Here is a 12,641-nt window from a genome sequence, read left to right on the forward strand (position 1 = left end):
TATATATATATATATATATGTGTATATATATACACACACACACATATATAATTATATTATATACACACAAACATAGCATGTGTCAAAAGGACTAAAATAAATTTAACTAGTCGAAAGCCTTAGTTCTAGGAAATTATAAATATGTAAACATCTGTTTCTCTGCTTTTGATGTGACAGAAAAATGTAGCAGAAATGCTTGATTCATAATTCTGTAGATTCTTGAAAATTTTGAAAATTCCAAAGAACTTAATAAAATAACTTTGTAGTTTTCAAGCTGGCATCAAGAATATAATTTAATGTGATAGTTTGATGGAGATTCAGGAAGTCTCTATCACAGGACCAACCAGGCTGCTATTTTGCAGGCTGGAATCCAGTTTTGTGCAGCTGAAAGAACGAACTTCAGCTAAGTTCTTTCATTATAGACTTACATTAGATAAGATTCTTGTGGTTTATTTCCTTCTTGGTGGTTTTATTAGTGCTGCATTGGTTATAGTTACCAAAGTTAGAGGGTGGAAGAAGTTGAGGAAGCTGATACCTCTTCTAGGAACAAGCTTTCTCTTTTCTATACACATGCTCACACACAAACATACACTCTGTCTCGTTCTTATATTCACACACACATTCTGTATCTTATACACATGCTCACATACTTACACACACACACACATACACACACTGTCTCTTTCTTATACACATACACACACACACACACACACACACACACACAGTCTCACTTATACACATGCTCACACACACACCAATATGAAGTATCTTTTATCTTTTATTTGCTTCAATCATTTCAGTGCAGCCATGCTGGGGTTATACCTTGAAGGGTTGAACAAACACTCCCCACTTACCGTACTTATTTTAAAGTCTAGTGCTTAATCTATTTGCTTCTTACTCTATACTACTAAGTTATGAAGACGTAAACAAACCAACACTGGTTGTCAAGGAGTGGACACACACACACGTGGTTTTCCACATAGTTTCCACCTACCAAATTCACTTCGGATGGCAACACCAGGCTCCAATCTAATTTGTAGAAACTCTGCCAAATTAGATTGGAGCCTGGTGTTGCCATCCGGTTTCACCAGTCCTCAGTCAAATCGTCCAACCCATGCTAGCATGGAAAGCGGACGTTAAACGATGATGATGATGATGATGAAGGTGAATTATCTTCTACTATAGTGTTGGCCCAGCGCTATAATAGAAGATGCTTACTCTGGGTGTCTCACAGAGTAAGCATCATTTACATCCTGAACATTTGGGTGTGACTCTCTCTATCTATCTATTTATATATATATATATATCATAACCATCATCGTTTAACGTCCGCTTTCCATGCTAGCATGGGTTGGACGATTTGACTGAGGACTAGTGAACCAGATGGCTACACCAGGCTCCAATCTGATTTGGCAGAGTTTCTACAGCTGGATGCCCTTCCTAACGCCAACCACTCTGAGAGTGTTAGTGGGTGCTTTTACGTGCCAGCAGCACGAAGGACGTCAGGTGGTACTGGCAACGGCCACGCTCAAAATGGTGTATTTTACGTGCCACCTGCACAGGAGCCAGTCCAGCGGCACTGGCAATGATCTCGCTCAAAAGTCCTTACATGTGCCACCGGCACAAGTGCCAGGAAGGCGATGCCGGGCACAGGTGCCAAATTCATGAGCATTGATTGGAAGTTACTTATAAATATATTTTCTAGTAACTGTTTAGATTTTGGTACATATAAACATACTCACTGTCTGAATTGATGGATGGATGGATTGTATATTAATTAAAAATATAAAGCAGTTAATTTAGTATTTCAGAGGAATTATGGTTATTGTATTTCAGGATCTGCTGAATTTAGTGAGCTATTAAAAATCCATCTGTTACCTACAATACATGGAATAGTATTGAAAAGATTCTGTACAAAATTTTCCTAATATACATATAATCCGAGCATATTGTAGAATTAAAAAAATGATAGGTTTACACCATAGAATTTGAAATTATTGTCTTTATTAAAATTGTTGTTTCGTTGGGCACTAGATGTCTAGATTTGTTTTTACTACATTTTCTGACTTCAACATGAAACCAGGTTCTATAATACATTACGAGTGTTAGATGTGTTAAACTATCCGAATGGAAACATTCTTTTTTCTTTTTTTTTTACAGAAATAGTTCCAGATCTGGTAATGTTAAAGTTGAAATTTGTGCATGTTTTCAATACATGGGAGGCAACTCTATCTTTCCTAGAAATTGCTAGTCATTTGTAGGTTACTTCCCCTTGATAGTCGATATTTCTCCTTTCCACGGAATTAAAGTATTTTATGTGTATAACAGGTCGGACACCAGTTTTTTAATGTTGGTTGTTTATCACAACAACAGGTCGTTGAAATGTGAGATATACTATATCTTTATTTATAATGTTTTCATTCGTAAGTTATAACGAATATTATTGATTATTAATTAAAAGCTATAATGATAATTTCGTTACTTATAACTTAATTATTTATAAGTATTTATCACTAAGCATAACTCTTAGTTTAGATTAGGCTGCGTAAATGTTATGATGTATACATGACAAGACGCTGAATGAGCGTCTATTACGTGCATGTATGTTGAAGATATAGATTATATTTTTTTGACCATTACACATAAAAAAATACAGTTTCATTAATATACAGAAATAAATTCAACAAGTTGAAAGAAACGAGAAGTAAAAGGAATTAAGTTTCAACATTAATTTATTATATACATATTTTTACATTTATAGAAATTTAGAAACAAAGCATTTCATCGTAGAGAATTTACGACTTAAATTTATTATTAACTAGTTTCTCATTCTAACTAATAAGGTTTCACGACAATTCAATATTGTCGGATGTGAGTATTGAACATGGCATATATATTAGCCTATACTCAAAAGGGTGAATGTCGTGGACTTGAGTAACATCCAACGATCACTGGAGATTTAGCCGAAAATCAGGGTTTTTATAAATACTCATACACGAATCATAGAACCGTAACCCCGTGAAAGATTTCTTCAACTAAGTTCATGATTCGTATATGGGCATTAATTTTTAACCAATGAGAAATCAATAATTTTTCATGTTCGGGCAAACGAACTTACGTTCTCTCTCCGCTTCTTATGAATTTGCTACAAGTACATACGGTCAATAACACCTACTAGTCTAGATAATTTACTTCAATGTGTCTGACTGTCCATCACTGTACCGTTTTAAACCTGTACTGGCTGGTGGTTAAACATTCATCTGTTATTGGTGTTCTTTCCACCGGTTCGTTTCCTTTTTGTTTTTCTTTGCTCTCTATTTCTCTGATAGCTCCACTGTACATAGCTGATAGTGGATTTAGTAAAAGCCCCAACAACGCCGAAAATTAAAAAGAAACTATCTCTCATATCAATTTATTATCAAGAGACCAGACCTTCTGTCAGAGGCTTCTAGTGATATTTAGATCCTGGTTTTCTAACTGTTATATATCAGACAATGGCTTGCTACGCCTAATACATATTCAGCACGAAAAGCTGCTCTGCTATAATTCACTCTAGTCTCGGTAATTTTGGTGAAACTGTTGAAGGTTTTATTTTTAAAGAGGCTAACGGCAGTTCCATATACTTTTAACTGTGATCATGCAGGCTACTAGCTTGAAGGCTTTTGTTGAATAAATCGATCACAGAACTCATTGTAAATCTAGTACTTGTTTTTTGTTTGGACTTTTTCTGCCGAACCTGTAAGTTACCAGAGCGTAAATAAAGTAGCACCGGTGACAAGGTGGTGGTAGACCAACACAAAGACAATATACACAATGACATACGATAAGCTTCCACAAAGTTTCCGTCTATCAAATTCACTCACAAAATATTGGTTAATCTGGAGCCATGGTGAAAGGCGTTTCGCAGTGGGACTGAACCCGGAACCTCGTGGTTGCGAAGCAACCTTCTTAACCACATAACCAAGATTGTGCTTAGAAGGGAAAATACGTGTTTGCTTTTCACAAAAACGCAAACAAGGAAATAGTGTTTGCTTTTCACCATAACGTAAACAAGGAGACAAAAAAAGAAAAAGGAATATTAATGAGAAGCAATTTTTCAACAAGTTCTATCAGTGCACCTGCTTCTCCTTTCTGTTTGGAATGTTATCCAGAATGTCTAATAGCATATTACGTTGAATTTATTAGCGTTTACTGAAACAATTCCGTGAAGTTGACGATATAACATACCTGAAGTGCGTCAAATTTCTATGGTTTTGCAGAGTTATGTCCCTTAAATTATAGGTTGCTTTTTCGTAAAACATTTCTTTCCCTGTAAGCGATTAAATTTGGTGGCTGCTTTAATGTGTGGTGTGTGTGACTTAGAGAAGTGTTGATAGTCATACAGTTAAGAGGTCTGCTTTGTAAAGTGGTTCCAGGTTTGATTTAGTTGTACAGAAACTTGGAAATGTCTATAGCCACGGATTGACCTGTACTTTGTTAGTGAAAATTTCCCGTAAGCTTCTCCCTCTCTGTCTGTCTGTCTGTCTCTCTCTCTCCCTCTCACACACACCATTTGGAGATGTGTGTGAGAACAAGTTCTTGGTGTCAGCAAAGATAGCTTAAAGAAATAGTGCCTTCAAATAAAAATCCCCTAGTGTGATATTTTGTTCAGTACAAGTTATTCAGACAATCCCTTTGTCAAAACCCTCCATGAGAAATGCAGTGAAAGACAGTCTTTTTTTTTTTTTTTTTTTTTGAAATCTAACTGTATTGACAGTTTTATCAAGCACAGTATTTAAGTTCAAATGCTAACGTTAATAATTCATCGGTCCTTGGAAGGACTGAAAGCAACAGAGTTGCACCTCTTGGAATTTGGTTTCAGAATGGAAAGGGATTAATGCCATCATCATTTAACGTCTGCTTCTCCATTATTCCATGGGTCAGGTGTAATTTGTTGATGCAGAATTTCTGCAGCTAGATGCCCTTCCTGCAAACCAACCCTCATTTGTTTCTAATGAAGGTAATATTTTCCCATGATGAGACATGTTTATTTACATGGTAGATTGGAAACAAACAATGTTGTATGTGTGATGGTGCTGCATGTTTACAATCATCACATGATGTCAAGCCAGGGGTACACACACACATATACACAAATACATAACTGGTACATCATCGGTTACAACGACAAGGGTTCCAGTTGAGCTGATCAACCGAACAGCCTGCTTGTGAAATTAATGTGCAAGTGACTGAGCACTCCACAGACACGTGTACCCTTAACGTAGTTCTCAGGGTGACAACACAGAATGTGACAAGGTTGATCCTTTCAAATACAAGTACAACTCATTTTTGCCAGCTGAAGTGGACTGGAGCAATGTGAAATAAAGTGTTTTGCTCAGAAATTGAACTTATGGCTGAGAGCTGACTACCCGAACCACTAAGCCATGCACCTTTACTTACATATACATAACACACATCATCATCATTTAACGTCCGTTTTCCATGCTGGCATGGGTTGGATGTTTTGACTGAAATCTAATAAGCTAAGGAGCTGCATCAGGTTTCAATCTGATTTGGTGTGGTTTCTACAGTTGGATGCCCTTCCTAATGCCAACCACTCCAAGAGTGTAGTGGGTGCTTTTTTATGTGCCAGTTACAAAACATTGGCATCAGCCTCATCTACGACCTCACTTGGCTTGACAGGTCTTCCCAAGCACAGTATATTGCCAATGGTCTCAGCCATTTGTCACTGCCTCTGTGAGGCCCAAAGTTTGCAGGGTGGATTCTTTTTACATGCCACATAAATATGCATACATACACTGAGCTTCTGCACAGTTTTTTTGCCTACCAAATACACTCAAGGCTTTGGTTGGCTCAGGGTTATAGTAAAAGACACTTACCCAAAGTACTGTGCAGTGGGACTGAACCCAGGACCATGTTGATGAGGAGCAAGTTTCTTAACCACACATAAAAAGAAATTACTTTGTTTGATGCTTTACCAGTTCTCTTCTGCTGTTCATAATATTCATACCAGTAATATACAGGGGAATGTTATTCCATTGATATACCCATCCACTACAAATTTATAGCTATTTATTGCTGTGAAACAAATTATTATTATATTCCAATTCAATCTTGTTTTGTCTTTCACTAAAATCTTGTTTTGTGTCTTTCCTTCTTCCAACAGTATGAAATTAGTATGGTTGTCGTCCTAATATGTGAAATTGTCCTCTCCCTGTTCTTTTTTGTCATTTATTCCAAACCTGGTTTAATGACTGAAATCAATATGGAGAAATTCTTCAAAGGTGTCGTTAAATCATACAGAGAAGACCTTGATCAACAAAACTTCATTGATAATTTCCAACAGAAGGTAAGTCTCATTTTCTCTCTCACTCCCTCTCTCCCTTTCCATCTCATTCTCTTTCTTCTCTCTATTTCTTTCTTTTACTATCCTCCTCTTATTCTCTCTCTCTCTCTCTTCTTATCTGTCTCTTTCATTCTCTTTTTCACCCCCCCCTCTATCATTTTTCTATTATTCACTCACTTGCTTGCCAAAGTTCCTGGACCAGTTATGTTTAATAAAAAATAGCTTATTTACCTTAAATTTTAACATCATCTCCTTTGAAATAGTCACCTTGCACAGCAATGCACCAGTCCCAGTGTTCCTACCACTTTTGAAATCCAGCTTGGAAGTCATTTTCTGTAAGTAAGTCCTTGTAAGCAAGAAGAGATGGAAGTCCACAGGTGCTAAAGCTGGCGAATAGGATGGGTGTGCAGAGATACTGTGTTGTTTTTGGCAAGAAACTCAGAAGTGAGAAGACCTCAGTGACAGGATGCATTGTCATCATGAAGAATCCAATTCTTTGTGCTCCATAGATCCAGTCGCTTTTGCCGAATGTCTTCTCTCAAATGCTTCAAAACATTGCAGTAGAACTCTCAATTGATGGTCTGGCTCTGGGAGAGAAACTCTCGATGCACAATACCTTATTTCTGGGGTTAAGCTTGTGGCAGATCTTCGAGATTGTTCATCGTCTTTCAGGGATGTTCTTCTGCTTTTGAAGCACCAGTGTCACTTGAAACATTGCATACGACCCATTGCCCCGTCTCTGTAAGTTTGCCAAAGCATGCTCAGTGTTACTGTAGCAGACTTCCCAAGTTTAATAATGCAAAATTTCAGATTGGTTCTTTGTTCCAACTTTCTGTTCGTGACAAAACCACAGACTACAACATACACATGATCACTAAAACATAAATTTCACAACTTGCAAAGTAAACAGCAATGTGACTCAGCATACTTCCTCATGAAGGTCACTGCCAGCTCTCACTGCTCATACAACCATGTGCTGCCATCTGTTGGTGCACTACAGAACTTGTCCATGAACTTTTTGATACCACATCATACAATAGTTATTATCTGTGTAAACCTGTTTGAGTATAGGTGTAACAGTTGTTACAAACATTGCTTTATAATAAACTATTTTCAATAATGATAATTTGTGTTCCATTGAGGGAGAGCTATAACTTGGTTTTTGGTGTTGTAAAATAGGGATATCTCTTATTTGCTTTCAATATATTGTCCAATCAAAGCCGTAACCTGGTAGAATTGTTAACACACTGGGCCAAATGCAGTTTTTAGTCTGTCTTTATATTCTGAGTTCACATTCTGTTGAGGTTGAATTTGTCTTTCATCCTTTTAGGCTCAATAAAAAAAATACCAGTTGAACACTGGGGTTGATAATCACCTTGCCCTCTCCCTTGAACTTGCTGGCCTAGTGCCAAAATTTAAAGCCAATATATTGTCCAATCGCATGCTTTATGCTTGCTATTGCAAGTATTTATACTACCTACAGTACATTTTTAATTAACACTCTCTTTCAACAGCTGGAATGCTGTGGCATGAACGATGATCCAAACACTGGTTACAAAGATTGGAACAGTAACATGTACTTCACCTGTAGTGCCAATAATACCAGCCCAGAGAAATGTTCTGTACCTTTTTCCTGTTGCAAGAAGAAGGTATGTAAAAATTTGACTTTTTTCCATTCGTGGAGATTATTTACTTCCTTGTGTTTCTGTTCTTACCTTTGGCGTACTTTTGTTGTTCATTCCTATATGTATGTTTATGCATACATGTGCACACACACACATCGTTTGTTGTTTTTAATTTAGCCTATTGTTGTTGTTGTTGTGTTACCATAGGTTGGTCCTGATCAAACAGCTCTATGACATGTTGGTGTAAGCCTGCCTAGCAAAGAGCTTCATTACACAATCCATCACACAAAGCCATAAATCTGTTATCAATTATTTTCTGGCTGTGTTTATTATCTTGATATCGTGTTTCCAGGACTATATAATCTAATGTATCCTTCCTTTTTTAATGACAACATAGTGTAATTTGAAAGATATTTGGCTGTTATTTCTACAGATCTTATTGACTACCTTAAGGTTCCTTAATTTGGCGTTTCTTGATTAGCTCCCTTTAAAGAGTTTCCGTTGGAATTCAAGAAAATAGCATCAGTTCTAAGAGACCAACACCAGGTCTTGCCAACTTTTTATTTTTTATAATTTTTAAAAATGTTGTAGTGCAACCTCTGATTTATAGTGAAAAGGAAATAGGCAAAGTGGTGACGTTTATTCCTTTTTCAAGGGCATTTAACTCCTAAAGTCCTATATTGCAGATATCTGCAACTGTTGTCAAATCTTCAACTGCATGAAAGTATTTCAAATGGTGTTGTTATTTTGAGGGTCCAAAACTGGAAGTAAGCATTCTTCTGTGTGAGGAACCAATTTTAGCCTCGTTTGAAAATGAACTTTCTGGCAAAGGACTTCCTGATTGCAGCATGCATGTTTAGTTTTTGTGTTTTATCAAGTAAAAAATTCCGTAAACTTTTTCCTTCTTTCAGTTTTTTAACCTAACTATTGTTAATACATTGAGCAGTGTGTTAGAATTTGGTGATATTATTTATTATTTATCTATTGATGATTTAACCCTTTCGTTACCAACCCAGCTGAAACCGGCTCTGGCTCTGTAGTACAAATGTCTTGTTTACATAAGTTTTGAATAAAAATCTTCCACCAAACCTTAGTCACAATTTGTGTTCCTAACACTAGCTTAATGATAACTAAGTTATTTTACTAAATTCTTTGTTATATTTGAAATAATTAATAGAAACACAGAGCATCTCAAAATAAATACAGTAACGAAAGGGTTAATGTGAAGATCAATGCTCAACATTCACTTATTTTGTAATCATCTAAATATTACTCTCCCTATATGAGGAGGTGATAGTTATATGACAATGGGTAAAAATCAACAACTAGTAATAGTTCATTGAGAATATACACCAATGACCATTATCAGCAAATTTCATCCAAATCCATGTGATAGTTATAGTTAACTCTTTTGATTGCTATCCCTGTGTCTATTACACAACTTCCCTGCATTAAAGTGATCTAATAATGACAAATGAATTATTAATAATGACAAATGTATTTCAATAAATTCTTCATTATTTTCAAAATTAATCGACACAAAGGCTGTGTATTTTAACAGAAATATAGTAGCAAAAATGGTTAATACTGGACCGATTGCATTTAAAAAAAATCTAGTTTCTCACAGGATTAAGATATTGTCTTGCAATCATTCTATTGTTCCAGTTGAGAAAGCATTACAGAAGTTTAAGAGTTAATTTTATGACAAACGTAATTTATGGTCATGATTTCAAATTTCATTGCAACCACAAAAATAAATAGATAAATAAAAATGAAAATCTAACAATTTGCACAGAAACAAATAATTTTAATTTATACTAAGATATAGTTTTTAATTACATGCATTTTTTATTTTTATTTATTTATTTAAAACTGATGTCTTAATGTTTTTCGGTATATTTTCAGGAAAATGGTCTCATAAATTTAAAATGTGGCAACAAAATGTTAGATGACAATGTGAGTTCTTTAAAATTGTATTTTTTTTTTATTAATTTTTGAAAACTGTTTTGGTTGTTGTTGTTTAAATTCTTAAAAATTGCTTATTTTCCTTTTTGATTTTAATTACTTTGTTTTTTTAATAGTTTTTAATTACATTTCTCTTCTGAAAAAACTTCTTGAATTGTTTTTAGAATGTGTGTTGTTTGGTACTTTTAAATTTTGTCTTTTTTTAATTTTTAGAATTGTGTTCTGTTTTTAGACATTTTTTTATACTTGAGCTGTTTTTTCTTAGTTATAGCATGATAAAGTTTCAAATTTTGTTCTTTAAAAAGCAAAAGCAATTTAAGATGATTGTTTCAGCTGGATACACAAATGAAATACTTTCATTTAAAAATCCTCATTGTGCCTATTTTCTTTGTCTCTCTATAGCTGTAGTTTCTGATTAGGGTGCCATGATATACCATAGACCAGGGGTTTTCAAACTGTGGTCCGCGGACCACTGGGGGTCCGCAAGGACAAGACAGGGGGGTCTGTGGACAGCAAATACTTTTTATGGGCAATTTGATTTTATATATGTTTTTTAATTGAAATCTTTTAATTGACAATAAACCCATTTGTTAAATACTGTTAAATACTGTTGAATAAATAAATGTAAAAATATATGTTATTTTAAGCAAATATTTATGTATAAATTTCATAAGCGTTTATAAGGGGATCCCTAAGGTAAAGCCTGAAATATAGAGGGGTCCGCAAGTCAAAAAGTTTGAAAACCCCTGCCATAGACCATAGTTAAGAACACTGATGTTTTAAATAGGAATAATAAAACTGACTAAAACTTGCAACACACACACGCATGGATGCAAACACTTGTGCAGATAAGGATACACATCATAGGAAGACAGAATGGACTAAACACAACAGGAGGATACACGTGGGATGAAAAGTTGTTGAAGAGGTCATGGATGCATGATGAAAGATTTCCAGACAACGGACTTAATATAAAATAAGAATAATAATAAACAATAATAGACAGTGCTCCAGCACGGACACAGTCATATGAATGAAACCAGTAAAAGAAAGAAAGTAAATTTTGAATGCAGTATAGCTGTGAAAACAGCAAAGAAAGATTGGGTAGTTACTCTTATAAGACGGGAAAAGTTGTCAGCAGATGGCTGCAGGACTCGAACCCATATCCCTCAGGTACCGGCTAAGTACTCTACCATTAAGCTAAACGGCCCACTGACAATAATCACCATCACCATCAAATTTAACACTAAATAATAATGCAACATTTTGGAATGCAACAACATTTTGTAAATACACATATGTGTGTGAGATATATATATATATATATATATATGTATGTATTTGTGTGTGTGTGTTTATATAGATAAACAGATAATGTGTCTATATGCGCTTTCATCTTAGCCATAAACACCATATATGTGTGCACTCTATATAGTGGATGGTTTGCGTCAAAAAGGTACTGGATAATTCACAAATAAACCCATGAGATTATAGTTGTAATATATATAGTTCTTAACTAATAATAATTTTTTTTTTTTTTTTTTTTTTGTTTCTGTTTTTCCAGATGTTTAGTAAATTTGGTTCTGCTATCAACACCAGAGGATGCCAGTATGCAATCAGAATGTGGATAACAAATAACATGCTAAAACTAGGTGGCATCATACTTGGAATTCTTGTCCCACAGGTAACAACTATCCATTGTTACATGTTAATTGACATACATACATAATTATCTATTACTATTATTATTACTACTACTATTGTGCCCGCGGCATGTGTAAGGACTTTCGAGCGATATCGTTGCCAGTGCCCCTGGACTGGCTCTTCTGCGGGTGGCACATAAAATACACCATTTCGAGCATGGCCGTTGCCAGTACCTCCTGACTGGCCTTCGTGCCGGTGGCACGTAAAAGCACCCACTACACTCTCTGAGTGGTTGGTGTTAAGAAGGGCATCCAGCTGTAGAAACTCTGCCAAATCAGACTGGAGCCTGGTGTAGCCATCTGGTTTCACCAGTCCTCAATCAAATCGTCCAACCCATACTAGCATGGAAAGTGGATGCTAAACGACGATGACGATGATTAGTGAGGGTGCACGGCCTGCTGGTTAGGGTTTTGTGATCATGATTTCAGTTCTAAGACTGGGTGGTGCGTTGTGTTCTTGAGTAATGCACTTCATCTCACATTGCTCTGTGATCATGTTGACACCTGATGCATGGTACACCACACACCTGTTCAGACAATATTGGTTTGATCGAGGCAGTGAGCAAATGTGCAGCACAAATGTTTGATCACTATAAACAAATTGTTTGTGCAGGTCGTTTGGCAAAAAGCTGAACGTTCAGATCTTATCTTTGATGGGAGAGTCCATCATTTCAGTGGTGGGGTGGCAGAATTGTTAGCATGCCAGACAAAATAATGTTCAGTAGGTTTTCAACCAGTTCTATGTTCCGAGTTCAAATTCTGCCTAGATCAACTTTGCCTTTCATCTCTCTGGAGTCAATGAAATAAGTAGGTCTTGATCACTGGTTTCAGTGTGATTGACTATCCCTCTTCGCTCAAAAATTCAGGCCTTGTGCCTATAGTAGAAAGGATTATTGCTTTATATACCAACGTTGCCTTCCTGGCACTTGTGCCAGTGGCACGTGAAAAGACATTCGAGCGAGTTCGTTGCCAGTACCGCTGGACTGGCTCCTGTGCAGG

General features: G+C 35.9%; 1 protein-coding gene across 1 annotated transcript in view; it reads left to right on the forward strand.

Annotated features, from left to right (window-relative positions):
* LOC106882727 (tetraspanin-33) overlaps positions 1-12,641 on the forward strand; it is an 82,973-nt gene that overhangs the window by 69,555 nt on the left and 777 nt on the right. The window contains exons 3-6 of the mRNA XM_014933499.2: positions 6,170-6,352; positions 7,864-7,998; positions 9,880-9,930; positions 11,504-11,623. Of these exons, the coding sequence (XP_014788985.1) occupies positions 6,170-6,352; positions 7,864-7,998; positions 9,880-9,930; positions 11,504-11,623 (489 nt within the window). The remainder of the gene's footprint in view (positions 1-6,169; positions 6,353-7,863; positions 7,999-9,879; positions 9,931-11,503; positions 11,624-12,641) is intronic.

The sequence above is a fragment of the Octopus bimaculoides genome, chromosome 4, assembly GCF_001194135.2.
Source record: "Octopus bimaculoides isolate UCB-OBI-ISO-001 chromosome 4, ASM119413v2, whole genome shotgun sequence".
Taxonomy (NCBI): domain Eukaryota; kingdom Metazoa; phylum Mollusca; class Cephalopoda; order Octopoda; family Octopodidae; genus Octopus; species Octopus bimaculoides.